Here is a 14,432-nt window from a genome sequence, read left to right as displayed (position 1 = left end):
CCACCTATTGAATCGTCTCTCTTCTTTCGTCAGTTGTTTGTAAATCTGTCTGTTGAATTCTTTAACTTCACTGAAATAGAGAACAATCACTGTTGAGTTAACATATATACCAGTAACAAAAAGGCTCTTTGAGCATTGTGCAAAATTAACCATATTCTGACCTGTAATGATAATCTTTACCAGAAAGAAAGACCTGCTCAGCATTATCCAAAGACCAGCTCCTCAAGACACCCAGAGGATGTACGATGGCCTATGAAAAAAAAATCATTTAAATATGAACTAAAATACCACCACAGAACAGCAAATCATTTTACATGGATTCATAAATGAGTAGCACCCAGCATGCAGTTTATATACTTATTTGGCCAGACATTCCTCTGGAAAATGAACACCACAGATAAGCTGCACTTCATCATAGATATGCTATAAACTCAAGAACACAGCTAGCATTTGTAACTGTATTTATAAACTGCTTATCAATGTCTATTAAATGTAGAGTTAATGCTAAACAAATAAAATATTAATAAATTAACTAGTTATAAATGCTTAATAATTATTTATTTATAGTATGCAGATGTTATAAAGTGTTACTCAACAGTTTGCGATGAAAATATTCCTGTAGTTTGTTTTCTTTTCCTCCTACAATGAGCCTAAGCAATCCAATCATATTGGCCATCACTTATTCGCCAGGTAAAACATACCTGATGATATAAATTAAAGATATGAGACTCTATATGGTTAAGACCTGCAGAATAAGCCTAACTTTCAGAATCTCATTCATCACTGTAAAACGATGACAAAACATCAGGCTAATAACACATACAGTATTGTGGGGCTAACAGGCAGTCAGCACAATTTTTAATGTGCTAATGTAATACAACGAATAACACGAATTCAGTAAAATATAGATAAATCTGAAACTCTTACATCAAACGTGCTTTTACCATCTTAGTTTAATGCATGAGTCACTAAGCACATTAGCCGAAATAAAATAAAACTTAATAGAAAAATCGGTACTTACACTTTCCTTGTCATCCGTGTCGTCCATTAGCGCATCCATGATCCAATCCGACAGGTGACGCTGTCACAAAAAACTAGGGTCCTAAAGATGCGGTCCTAAAAATGCGGTCCTGAGAGTGCAGCCACTCCAGTTGTGCAGTATTACCCTTCTCCGCTGAGTCGACTCGTCGGGGCGTTGATTGGACGCTGTTTTTTCAGTGCGATTTGCATAGAGAGAGAGAAAAAGAGAGAGAGGGGAGAGTGAGAGAGAGACCTTATGACACAGATAAAGACTGAAGGAGAGAAGGGGTCATGAAAGATGAGAAGTGAGGAGAAAGAAAGAAGGAAAGAAAGAAAGAAAGAAAGAAAGAAAGAAATGAAAGACAATTAAAAAATCAATGAAGAAAGAATAAAAAGAAGATAGAAAGTTTTAAAAAGAAATAAAAGATACAGATTGAAAAGAAAAAAAATAAAGATGCAAATTTAGGAAAGAGAAAGAGAAAAAAATAAGAAAGAAAAAAATAAATCAAAATGGAAGATAGAAATTAAAGAAAAAGAAAAAAAAAATAAGCGCACAAAGAAAGAATAAATGAAAGATAGAAAACAAAAAAGAAAGAAAAAATAAAGATAATTAAAAAGAAAAACAAATAAAGAAAAGAAAAAAATTAAGAAAGACAAAGAAAGAAACAATGGAAAGAAAAATAAAAAATTAAGTGAAAAAAGAGAAAAAAATTACTTATGAAAGAAAGATATAAAATAATAGAAAGAGAAAAAGATAGAAAAAATAAGTGAAGAATTAATGAAAGATAGAAAAAGAAAAGAAAGATAAAATTAAAGAAAGAAGGGACTAAAGAAATGAAAAGATAAAATGAACGAAAGAAGGAAAGAAAAATAAAATAATTAAGATAAAAATGAAAGAAAGAGAAAGAAAAATAAAAAAGGATTAAAAGAAAAAATAAAGAAATGTAGAAAAAGGAAGAAATAAATGAAAAAGATGGAGAAAAAATATCAAGAAAGAAAGAGGAAAATAATAGAAAGAGATAAAAAATTAAGATAAAACAGAAGTAAGAGAAAAAAATTACTAAAGATAGGAATTAAAAAAAACAAAGAGAAAGAAAGGGAAAATAAATGAACAAAGCATGAATAAAAGTTAGAAAAAAATAAAGATAAAAATTAAAGAAAGAGGAAAACTAAAAGAAAGAAGGATTAAAAATAAAGGGTGAAAGAGAAAAAATTAATTTAGAAAGAATGAAAGATAGACAGAAAAATATTACAAAGAGAAAACAAAGAAAGATAAAAAAAGAAAATACAAGAGAAAAACACAAAATCAAGAAAGAGAAAAAGTAAAGAGAAAGAGAAAATAAAGAAAGACAAAAATAAACATAAAGAGAAAAAAGAAAGAAAATAAAAGATAGAAAATAAATAAAAAATAAAGAATAAATGAAAGATAGGAAACAAAAAAAGAAAGAGAGAGTAAAGAGAAAGAAAGAAAATAAAGAAATATTAAAAGAAAGAAAGAGAGAAAGATAAAATTAAGATAAAAGAAAAAGTAAAGATAAAAATTTAAGAAATGATAAGAAAATAAAAGAAAGGATTAAAAGAAAAAAGAAAGAGAAAAAATAAAGAGAAAATGAAAGAGAAAAAACTGAAAATTAATATGAAAAGAAAGATTGAAGAAAGTAAGAGAAAAAAAAGTGTGTGTGTGTGTGTGTGTGTGTGTGTGTGTGTGTGTGTGTGTGTGTGTGTGTGTGTGTGTGTGTGTGTGTGTGTGTGTGTGTGTGTGTGTGTGTGTGTGTGTGTGTTTACATACACGAGTGTGGAGCATAACAGTTTCATTAGCATGGTAATGAGCTGCTATTAATAGTTGAGTTCTCTCATTATTAAAGTTCATATTCATGTCTGTGGATCTCTGCTATGGCCTGAACTCTGCTGTCAGGAATGCTGCTGTCTGTCACACATCCACATAAATTGCTTTTGGAAAAAAATCCAGAAAGTCTAACAGTTCCTGATTCTGTGTCCATATTCTGTCTGTCTGCCCATTAGCAATTCATGAGTTCCCCGAGGACGTCTTTACCAAAGAGCAGCGGAAGAGAGGAGCGATACTACTGCACGTGCTGTGTGTGAGTCTATCTATCTATCTATCTATCTATCTATCTATCTATCTATCTATCTATCTATCTATCTATCTATCAATCTATCTATCTATCTATCTATCTATCTATCTATCTATCTATCTATCTATCTATCCATCCATCCATCCATCCATCCATCCATCCATCCATCCATCCATCCATCCATCATCTATCTATCTATCTATCTATCTATCTATCCATCCATCCATCCATCCATCCATCCATCCATCCATCCATCCATCCATCCATCCATCCATCCATCCATCCATCCATCCATCCATCCATCCATCCATCCATCTATCTATCTATCTATCTATCTATCTATCTATCTATCTATCTATCTGTCTCTCCATCTATCTATCTATCTATCTATCTATCTATCTATCTATCTATCTATCTATCTATCTATCTATCTATCTATCTATCTATCTATCTATCTATCTATCTATCTATCTGTCTTATTGTCTGTTTGTCTGTCTATGTATCTGTCTGTCTATCTATCTATCTATCTATCTATCTATCTATCTATCTATCTATCTATCTATCTATCTATCTATCTATCTATCTATCTATCTATCTATCTATCTATCTATCTATCTATCTATCTGTCTGTCTGTCTGTCTGTCTGTCTGTCTGTCTATGTGTCTGTCTGTCTGTCTGTCTGTCTGTCTATCTATCTATCTATCTATCTATCTATCCATCCATCCATCCATCCATCCATCCATCCATCCATCCATCCATCCATCCATCCATCCATCTGGCCGTAGTGTATGCTTTTGAATGAGTGTATATGGGTGTTTCCCAGTACTGGTTTGCAGCTGGAAGGGCATCCGCTGTGTAAAACATATGCTGGATAAGTTGGCAGTTCATTCCGCTGTGGTGATCCCGGATAAATAAAGAGACTAAGCCGAAAGAAAAATTAATGAATGAAATACCGATTCATCTGACCACAGTACAGGTTTCCACTGTGGGATGGTCCATCCCAGATGCCTTCAAGCCCAGAGAAGTCGACAACGCTTCTGGACACTGTTAACATAGGGCTTCCTTTTGTCACAGTTTTAACTGGCATTTGCGGATGTAACTACCTATTAACTATTATGATACTTGACAAAGGTTTGCCGCAGTAGTCCTGAGCCCATGTGGTGCTATGGCTCATAGATGAATTAGGATTCTTGATTCTTGATAAGGAGTCTGAGAGCACGGTTGTTCAGCCTAAGCTTGAGGCCTTGTCTTTTACACACTGAAATTCCTTAAATTTTTAATTAATGTTCTGCTCTGTTGAAGGTGAAATATCCAAATGTCTTCCTATCTTTCTGTAAGGAGCATTGTTTTAAACCAGGGGTCACCAACCTTTTGGAAACTGAGAGCTACTTCTTGGGTATCGTTTAATGTGAAGGGCCAGTTTGACACACACTTCCTAATAACAAAGTTGCTCAATTTACTTTTAATTATATGTCATTGATAATTAATGATATTCATCTATTTGAAGACGCTGATCATGTTAATGTCTCACAATAGTTGTCAACAATGATTGGAAACAGATCAGTATCAACCAATGCAAGTGTGATTTAAAAAGAATAGCTACAAAAAATATTAGATGCAACTTACTGGTATGTGGTGCTATGGTAAGCTAATTTTATTACAGGCCCACGGGCAACTCATGTGGTCCTCGCGGGCTACCTGGTGCCCGCGGGCACCATGTTGGTGACCCCTGTTTTAAACATTTCAATCATTTTCTCATGTATTCATTGGCAAACTGGTGATTCTCGGCCCATCTTTGCTCCTGAACGACTAGACCTTTCTTGGATGCTGCTTTCAAATCATAATTACAATAATCACAACATTATTTAACCAGTTTACCTGATGACTAGCCCTAAGCCACTCCTGTCCCAACTTATTTCGGAGTTTATTGCGGGTCTGAATGACATGAAAGTATATTTACAAATGAGATAAAGTTGACCAGACACAGCATGAAATATTTTATGTTCATGCTGTCTGCAATTACATACGAGTCGAAGCAAATTTGGAAATCACTCCTTTCTTTTTTAGCTGCGTTTTCCATACTGCTTCTGATTTGAAGTTGTACGTACTGTAGCTACCCGGTATGAACATCTGTCTGTCCTCTGGTCGCAGGCGATCTACATGTTCTACGCTCTGGCTATTGTTTGCGATGATTATTTCGTGCCGTCCCTGGAGAAGATCTCAGAGGTGAGTCTCAGAGCCGCCTGTCTTCATTTCACCCGACAGATCATTACTTCTGCTATCCATCATAAAATGAAGCGATGACAGCCTTGTTTCCCGGCTCTCCCAGGAGTGCGCACTGGTGCTGTGTGCATGAACTCTGGGTAAAGTGTTAATTAATGCGTCCGCGTTGGAAAGTGCGCATCCTTCTGGGAAATTTCCTTTTGTTCGAGTCTCTTTAGGAACTGGGATTTGCTGAGGATTTGTAAATCAATCCTAGTCGATTCTCACGGCAAACAAACGCTTTCTAACTGCACGAGACAAGATTTTTTATTTATAATAATTAAATACCAGCCATTTGTTTAAATATCAGCTACTGCACTGCTAATTAAATGGTAAGAGTTTTAATCTAATTAATCCACGTTAAACCAGTTTAACATTATTAAAAGTATATAGCTGAGTACTATTGTTTTTGGCTTGTTCTACCTTTTATAACCAGTGAAAAAAGTTTTTTTTTTAAATGTCTGATGGTAAATCATACTAAATGTTTACTCTTTTATTTCCGTTAGGATTACCTAAATGATTGACATTTGCTAAATGCCAGAACAATGAGAGGTTTTATTTTTTGAGATTTTGTTATTCATTTCTAGACAGTCAAAAGTTTACACAGATTTCCTTGATGTTTTTTTTTAGCTTTGCTTTTAAACTGTATAACTTTGGTCAAGTGTTTTGGGTCTCCTTCCACAAGCTTCTCACAATAGTTTGCAGGAATTTTGGCCCATTCCTCCTGACAGAATTGCTGAGTCACATTGGTTGGCTGTCTTGCTTGCGCAAGCTTTTTCAACTCTGCCCACAAATTTTCTACAGGATTGAGATCAGGGCTTTGTGATGGCCACTCCAAAACATTCACTCTGTTGTCCTTAAAGCACATTTTCACTAATTTGGCAGTGTGCTTAGGGTCATGGTCTGTTTGGAAGACACATTTGTGGCCAAGTTGTAATTTCCTGGCTGATGTCTTGAGATGTTGCTTCAGTATTTCTCCATAATGTTCTTTCTTCATGATGCCATCTATGCTGTGAAGTGGACCAGTCCATCCTGCAGCAAAACAGCCCCACAGCATGATGCTGCCGCCCCCATACTGCACAGTTGGGATGGTGTTCTAGGCTTGTGCGCTTTCCTTTTTGTCCTCCAAATGGTCATTATGGCCAAACAGTTCAATCTTAGTTCCATCAGAGCACAGCACATGTCTCCAATATTAGTCTTTTTCCCAGTGTAATTTAGCTCATTGTAATCTGGCTTTGTTGTTGATTCTGGCTTGTTGATTTTCCCATGTTGTCACACAGTGAAGCAGTGTGTTTGAGCTTTTCCTTCAACACTATTCTACAGTTGTGCCTCACATTAACTCAAATGTTGTCAATTAGCCAATCAAAAACCTCCAAAAGCTTGACATCATCATCTGAGCTTTTTCAGAGGCAGAATAATCTTATTGTGTGTAAACTTGACTTTCAAGAAGAGTTATAACAATTTCTCAACATCTCTCTCTCATTATTCTGCTATTAAGCAGAACAGAAACACATGTGATCATCCTGACTTACCTAAAAGAGAAAAAGTTTAGTCACATTAACATCTGACTTTTTAAATGGTGATGTGCCTTTTATACAGTGTATGCACACTTCTGCTTTCAACTGCTCATACATTGTGAAGAAGACTTGCATTTAATCATGCAAGCTGAAGTATGAACTGAATGTCATATTTTTGGAAATGTAATTGCATGCTAAATTAGGATTGGCATGAACTGTTAAAGAAAGCATTGTTAGTAGCACATCATTGCTTGTAACTCATGATTAATAGTGATGCTCTTCATCAGAATCTGCAGCTGAGTGAAGATGTGGCCGGAGCGACTTTCATGGCTGCAGGAAGTTCAGCTCCTGAATTGTTTACTTCCTTAATTGGTCAGTTCACCCTCAAACTCACGCTTGATTGATTATTATTTCATAACCTGTAAGATGTGAGCATGCGAGAAGTAATTTGCCTTTAAAACAATGGTGTATTAGTTATTGTATTTACTAACACTGACTATGAAAAATCATGTGTAGGATTTATTAATGACAGTTCAGCATTTACTAATGCATGTTTGTTCATATTAGTAAATACATGATGTAACATTAACTAACGGACCATTATTTTATACATTATAGAAGTCTTATCTTAATTGCCTTGATGACAGATTGATGTGTTTTCACAAAATAAATGAATCCCCTGCTGAAAAATCCAGCTTAAACCAGCCTAGGCTGGTTGGCTGGTTTTAGCTGGTTGACCAGCCTGGTTTTAGAGTGGTTTTGGCCATTTCTAGGCAGGTTTCCAGCCATTTCCAGCCTGGTTTTAGCTGGTTAGACTGGAAAGTGACCAGCTAAATCCAGTTAAAACCAGCTTTACTGTCTGGTTTAAGCTGGACATCGCTGGGCTTGGCTGGGCTCCCAGCCTGGCTAGGCTGGTTAAGCTGGTCTTAGCTGGTCATCCCCCAGCCTGACCAGCTAAGACCAGGCTGGAAATGGCTGGAAACCAGTCTGCAAATGGCCAAAACCCCTCTAAAACCAGCCTGGTCAACCAGCTAAAACCAGCCAATCATCCTAGGCTGGTTTAGGCTGTTTTTTTCAGTAGGGTCTGTACATAATATGTTATTCTGATGTTTATTAAAACAACACGCATGGACCATGAGATGAAAGTGAATGTTTTTATGTTTATAATAATAGACCTGTTTATATACGGCATATATAGAATTGTGTAAAGCATGCTTTTCTTGGAAATTTGGAGGCTTTGAATTATTATGTTATGATTTATACCACAGATTGGTTTAAAAAAATGGTTAAATAATTCAGTGTGTGATCATATCCAACATATTCATGTGCTTGACTGGCAGGTGTGTTCATCACAAAGGGAGATGTCGGCGTTGGCACTATAGTTGGATCAGCCGTCTTCAATATATTGGTCATTATTGGTGTGTGTGGCATCTTTGCCCGTCAGGTAGATATAATGATCCTAGCATACACATATCATCATGCACATGTCTCTCAGCTTAGATTTGAGCAGAATCATAAAAAAGTAACTGTTGAATAAATTAGAATATTAGAGTCGTCATAAAAAGGATTGGATTAGATCGGGGATGGGCAAACTTGATCCTGGAGGGCCGGTGTTCCTGCAGACTTTTTCTCCAACACTAGTCAAACACACCTGAACACACTAATCAGTGTCTTCAAGATCACTAGACCGCTGCAGGCAGGTGTGTTTGATTAGGGTTGGAGCAAAAGTCTGCAGGAACACTGGTACTCCAGGATCAAGTTTGCCCATCCCTGTATTATATAGTCAATTTTTCCCACTGTCGTGATGTACATCCACTTGAAACAGTCCTGAATTGAGAAAAAAAATGCATGATTTAACTTTTTGGGAACTGATTGGGTTGCTGAAAGACAGGCGTTGCTATCAAAATGAAGGAAAATTGGTGAATGGACGCATTCAGAGCAGAACGAGACACACACTGATAGCCCCACCCTACTGGACTTATAGCCCCTCCTTAAAGGACTGATAAGCACACCCTGAATGACTGATAGCTCCGCCCTAAATGGCTGATAGCCCTTCCCCAAATGGCTATTAGCCCTGCCCTTAATGACTGCTAGCTCCGCCCAAAATAACTGATAGCCTTGCCCTAAATGACTGATAATCCCGCCCTAAAGGACTGATAAGCTCCGTCTTAAATGACTGATAGCTCCTCCCTACATAACTGATATCCCCACCCTAAAGGACTGATAGCCATGCCCTAAAGGACTGATAGCCCTTCCCTAAATGACTGATAAACACGCCCCTAAGGACTGAAAGCCTTTCTTAAATGGCTGATAGCCCCACCCTAAATGACTGATAGCTCCTCCCTACATGACTGATATCCCCATCCTAAAGGACTGATAACCCTGCCCTAAATGACTGATAGCCCCCCCTAAATGGCTGATAGCCCCGCCCTAAATAACTGATAGCTTCGCCCTAAGTAACTGACAGCCTCGTCCTAAATGACTGATAGCCCTGCCCTAAATGACTGATAATCACGCCCTAAAGGACTGATAAGCCCAGTCCTAAATAACTTATAGCCCTTCCCCAACTGGCTGATAGCCCCGCCCTAAAGGACTGATAGCCCTTCCCTAAATGACTGATAAACACGCCCCTAAGGACTGAAAGCCTTTCTTAAATGGCTGATAGCCCCACCCTAAATGACTGATAGCTCCTCCCTACATGACTGATATCCCCATCCTAAAGGACTGATAACCCTGCCCTAAATGACTGATAGCCCCCCCTAAATGGCTGATAGCCCCGCCCTAAATAACTGCTAGCTCCGCCCTAAATAACTGATAGCTTCGCCCTAAGTAACTGACAGCCTCGTCCTAAATGACTGATAGCCCTGCCCTAAATGACTGATAATCAGGCCCTTAAAGGACTGATAAGCCCAGTCCTAAATAACTGATAGCCCTTCCCCAAATGGCTGATAGCCCCGCCCTAAAGGACTGATAGCCCTTCCCCAAATGGCTGATAGCCCTGCCCTAATTAAAAGAGGCACACCTAAAATTTTAGCCAGTTCATTTTGGAATCACACTGAACACAAATAGCACGTAAATAAGTTTATTATTGGCCACTCATAACACTACAGTGAGTGTTTATTCAGTAATATACTGTATGCACGTAATATATATTCATTTGTGTCCTAGACAGTGGTCCTTACCTGGTGGTCCCTGTTCAGAGACTCTCTGTACTACATCTTCTCAGTATTGGCATTGATTCTGGTCAGTGTGTCTGTGTATGTACAATACAATCTTAAGCCATGAAGATAGTAGCTCTACTCTTATTCTGTTTATCTTCTGCTGTAGGTTATCTTTGATGAAAGAGTTGTGTGGTAAGTTAGCATTAGAAAGTGAATATCTTCTTATATTGTGGTGGTTGAATGCTAATCTTTGAATGCTATGATGTACTGTTACAGGTGGGAATCTATGCTTCTCATCTCTATGTATGGAGTCTATATCCTCATCATGAAGTGAGTATAATCCTGCTCCTCGTCACACTCTCTTGTCCAAAGACTTGGTTAGGTGTGCTTTATTATAGTAGGGACTTATGTTTTGCAAGGTAATTAACCTGGAACATGTTAATATGTTAAAAAACATGCTAACATAAGCTAAAAAATATTAGCCATGTGGTATAAATATGCTAGCAACATGCAAATCCATGATAGCTACATGATAAACATATTGAATAGATGTTAACAATTAGCTAAGCATGCGAGCAGTGTGCTAACCATCGTAGCATCATGCTAATTTTTCGAAAAATGTGGTAAAGACGGTAGCAGTGTACTAATTCATGTTAGTAATGTTGGAAATATGGTAGTTGCACGCTACTAAATGCAAATGGTTAAACATGCTAGCTAACAGTAGCTGAAACATATTCACCATGTGGTAGGAATATGCAAATTCATAATGACCATTTTACCCATGTTAATCAGTTCATCATGCTAGTATTGTGTTAGCCTTGCAACACTCATGCTAAACATGCTACCAACATGTTTATTCATGCTAACAATGTGATAAACAGTAGCAGCATACTAATTCATGCTAGCAATATGGTAAACATGGTAGCCGCATACTAAATAGTTATGATATTAAAAACATGGTAACAGTGGCTAAAGCATGTTAGCCATATGCTATGAAAGCAAATTCACAATGACTGTGTTAGCGATGACTGTAATCAGCTAACCATACTTGTAGCTTGTTAATTTTGCAACCATCATGCTAAACACGTTACCAACATTTTAATTCATGCACACAATTAGATAAACATAGTAGCAGCAAGCTATTTCATGCTAGTAATATGATAAACATGGTGGCAGCATACTAAATAATGATGTTAAAAACATGGCAACAGTAGCTGAAACATGTTAGCTACATGCTATAAAAGCAAAATCACAATGGCCATGTTAGCTATTTTAATCAGCTAACCATACTTGTAGAGTGTTAACCTTGCAACACTCATGTTAAACATGCTAATGACATGTTAGCTCATGCAATAAATGTGATAAACATAGTAGCAGCAAGCTAATTCATGCTAGCAATATGGTAACATGGAAGCACCATACTAGATAATGATGATGTTAAAAACGTGGTAACAGTAGCTAAAACATGTTAGCCATGAGCTATAAAAGCAAATTCACAATGACTGTGTTAGCAATACTAATCAGCTAACCATACTTGTAGTGTGTTAACCTTGCAATCCTTATTCTAAACATGCTACCAACATGTTAATTTAGGCAAACAATGTGATAAACAAAGTGGTTGCAAGCTAATTCATGATAGCAATAAGGTAAACATGGTAGCAGCATATTAATAATGATGATGTTAAAAACATGGTAGATTAACAATAGCTAAAACATGTTAGCTATGTGTAATAAAATCAAATTCGCAATGACCATGTTAGCCGTGCTTATCAGCTAACCATAATTGTAGCATGTTAACCTTGCAACCCTCATGTTAAACATGCTAATAACATGTTAGCTCATGCAAACAATGTGATAAACATAGTAGCAGCAAGCTAATTCATGCTAGCAATATGGTAACATGGAAGCACCGTACTTGATAATGATGATTTTAAAAACATGGTAACAGTAGCTAAAGCATGTTAGCCATGTGCTATAAAAGCAAATTCACAATGGCCATGTTAGCAATGCTAATCAGCTAACCATACTAGTAGTGTGTTAACCTTGTAGCCCTCATGCTAAACATGCTACCAACATGAAAATTCATGCAAACAATGTGTTAAACATAGTAGCAGCAAGCTAATTCATAATAGCAATATGGTAAACATGATAGCATCATTCTAAATAATGATGTTAAATCATGGTAACAGCAGCTAAAACATGTTAGCCATGTGATATAAAAACAAATTCACAATGACCATGTTAGCTATGCTAATCAGCTAAACATATTTGTAGAGTGTTAACCTTGCAACCCTCATGCTAAACATGCTACCATGTGATAAACACAGTAGCAGCAAGCTAATTCATAATAGCAGTAAGGAAAACATGGCAGCAGCAAACTAAATAATGATGATGTTAAAAACATTGTAACAGCAGCTAAAACATGTTAGCTACATGCCATAAAAGCAAATTCACAATGACTATGCTAGCCATGCTAATCAGCTAACCATATTTGTAGAGTGTTAACCTTGCAACCATCATGCTAAACACGTTACCATGTGATAAACATAGTAGCAGCAAGCTAATTCATAATAGCAGTAAGGAAAACATGGTAGCAGCAAACTAAATAATGATGATGTTAAAAACATGGTAACAGCAGCTAAAACATGTTAGCTACATGCCATAAAAGCAAATTCACAATGACTTTGCTAGCCATGCTAATCAGCTAACCATATTTGTACTGTGTTAACCTTGCATCCCTCATGCTAAACATGTTGATAACATGTTAATTCATGCAAACAATGTGATAAACATAGCAGCAACAAGCTAATCCATGTTAGCTAAACATAGTAGCAGCATACTAGCAGTAGCTTTTTGCTTATAATCTGTATTGATTATTGTGAGAGCAGTCTAATGTGCGACATGACTTGCATCAGTGCTAGCGAGAGGAGCATGCTTCATTTGTTGTTTAGGAATGAGTCTGGATGAGTAGCTGAGTTCTACAGAGAGATAAGAATCTTCTAGATGACAACAATCTCTTCATTAAACACCTTTTAAGGCCTTTGGTGAGACTTGAGCTGTCGAAGCCTCAGATAAACACCACTGCTCTGTTTAGCAGGAGGAGGGAAACTGAAGAATGTTTGGTTGCATGTTGATAGTATAGAATAGCACATATATTTATCTCATGTAGATATGTATGTAAATGTATGTATGTAAAAAGATAAAGAGTGTGCTGTGTTTTGATGGATTTGTTGTTTATAGGAGAGAGAGAGAAAACAATATGGAGATATCCCTGCTGAAAAAAACAGCTTTAACCAGCCTAGGCTGGTTGGCTGGTTTTAGCTGGTTGACCAGGCTGGTTTTAGAGGGGTTTTAGCCATTTCCTGGTCAGACTGGAAAATGACCAGCTAAATCCAGCTAAAACCAGCTTAACCAGTCTGGTTTAAGCTGAACATAGCTGGTTTTGGCTAGGCTGGTCAAGATGGTTTTAGCTGGTCATCTCCCAGCCTGACCAGCTAAGACCAGGCTGGAAATGGCTGGAAACCAGCCTGGAAATGGCCAAAACCCCTCTAAAACCAGCCTGGTCAACCAGCTAAAACCAGCCAACCAGCCTAGGCTGGTTAAAGCTGTTTTTTTCAGTAGGGATTTGAAGATTATATCTATATATTATATATGTGCAATGCTTTTTATTGACATTGATATTTAATTTAGTGGGTGACTCGGTGGCTCAGTGGTTAGCACTGTCGCTTCAAAGCAAGAAGGTCACTGGCTTGAGTCCCGGTTGGACTCATTTCTGAGTGGAGTTTGCATGTTCTCCCCAAGTGTGCCGCAAGCCTGCGTTTGAGTGAAGGTCTCGGCCGTTAGATCGCCCCCTGGGGGCTGGCTGCAGTACAAGTCATAAAGCCCGCCTCCTCCGTGTTAATGAAGGAGACTTGAGCCCAAATAAAAAAATTAATTACACTTGCAATAAAATGTCCCGAAAGATGGTTCTGGTCGATTAAGGCACTGATTATTGTGCTGAAATAGGTGCAGATCCTCATTTTTGTAAACAGTTTGTTTTTAGCAGTAATTTAATGCTGGGCGTGTCATCGTGATTGACAGCTGTGATTGACAGTTTCTCAAAGCGCGGCGTCTGAGCTTCGGCAGAAGACTGAAGTGTTATTACTCGATTTCTGTGATATTTTACTATGACAAAATGAGTTCAGCAGTAAACTACAGTTTCTGACATACATGATCTGGTGGAACACTGTTTATTCGCTAAGGTCAGAGCTTTTTTCGGGCTTTATTAGTTTGCTAATACACGCCTAGCCACCCAGATAGCAAAATACACTGGGGCCAGTTCTTGCCTGCCGGAGACTTACCCCTCAGACTGACTACCTCTGCTGGACCTACTGCGGATG

The 14,432-nt window shown here is 37.4% G+C and overlaps 1 protein-coding gene and 2 long non-coding RNA genes across 4 annotated transcripts in view; 1 reads left to right on the top strand and 2 right to left on the bottom strand.

The window, feature by feature from the left end:
• The window catches only part of LOC101886471 (uncharacterized), a 2,287-nt gene extending 1,222 nt beyond the window's left edge, over positions 1–1,065 (bottom strand). The window contains exons 1-3 of the long non-coding RNA XR_015496616.1: positions 1,022–1,065; positions 162–250; positions 5–70 (exon numbers count right to left, since the gene is read on the bottom strand). This is a non-coding gene — a long non-coding RNA (uncharacterized LOC101886471). The remainder of the gene's footprint in view (positions 1–4; positions 71–161; positions 251–1,021) is intronic.
• LOC147836235 (uncharacterized) overlaps positions 1–1,456 on the bottom strand; it is a 6,992-nt gene extending 5,536 nt beyond the window's left edge. Inside the window, exon 1 of the long non-coding RNA XR_015496630.1 lies at positions 1,176–1,456. This is a non-coding gene — a long non-coding RNA (uncharacterized LOC147836235). The remainder of the gene's footprint in view (positions 1–1,175) is intronic.
• LOC101886560 (sodium/potassium/calcium exchanger 3) overlaps positions 1–14,432 on the top strand; it is a 59,759-nt gene that overhangs the window by 27,617 nt on the left and 17,710 nt on the right. For both annotated transcript variants that reach the window (XM_087262414.1, XM_087262415.1), the window contains 7 exons: positions 3,043–3,119; positions 5,265–5,339; positions 7,180–7,264; positions 8,233–8,336; positions 10,061–10,135; positions 10,220–10,245; positions 10,330–10,383. In XM_087262414.1, the coding sequence (XP_087118540.1) occupies positions 3,043–3,119; positions 5,265–5,339; positions 7,180–7,264; positions 8,233–8,336; positions 10,061–10,135; positions 10,220–10,245; positions 10,330–10,383 (496 nt within the window). The remainder of the gene's footprint in view (positions 1–3,042; positions 3,120–5,264; positions 5,340–7,179; positions 7,265–8,232; positions 8,337–10,060; positions 10,136–10,219; positions 10,246–10,329; positions 10,384–14,432) is intronic.

Source organism: Danio rerio, chromosome 7 (genome assembly GCF_052040795.2).
Source record: "Danio rerio strain M-AB ecotype USA chromosome 7, GRCz13ab, whole genome shotgun sequence".
NCBI lineage: Eukaryota > Metazoa > Chordata > Actinopteri > Cypriniformes > Danionidae > Danio > Danio rerio.
The sequence above is the reverse complement of the archived record's forward strand: the minus strand, read 5'-3'. Positions and strand labels throughout refer to the sequence as shown.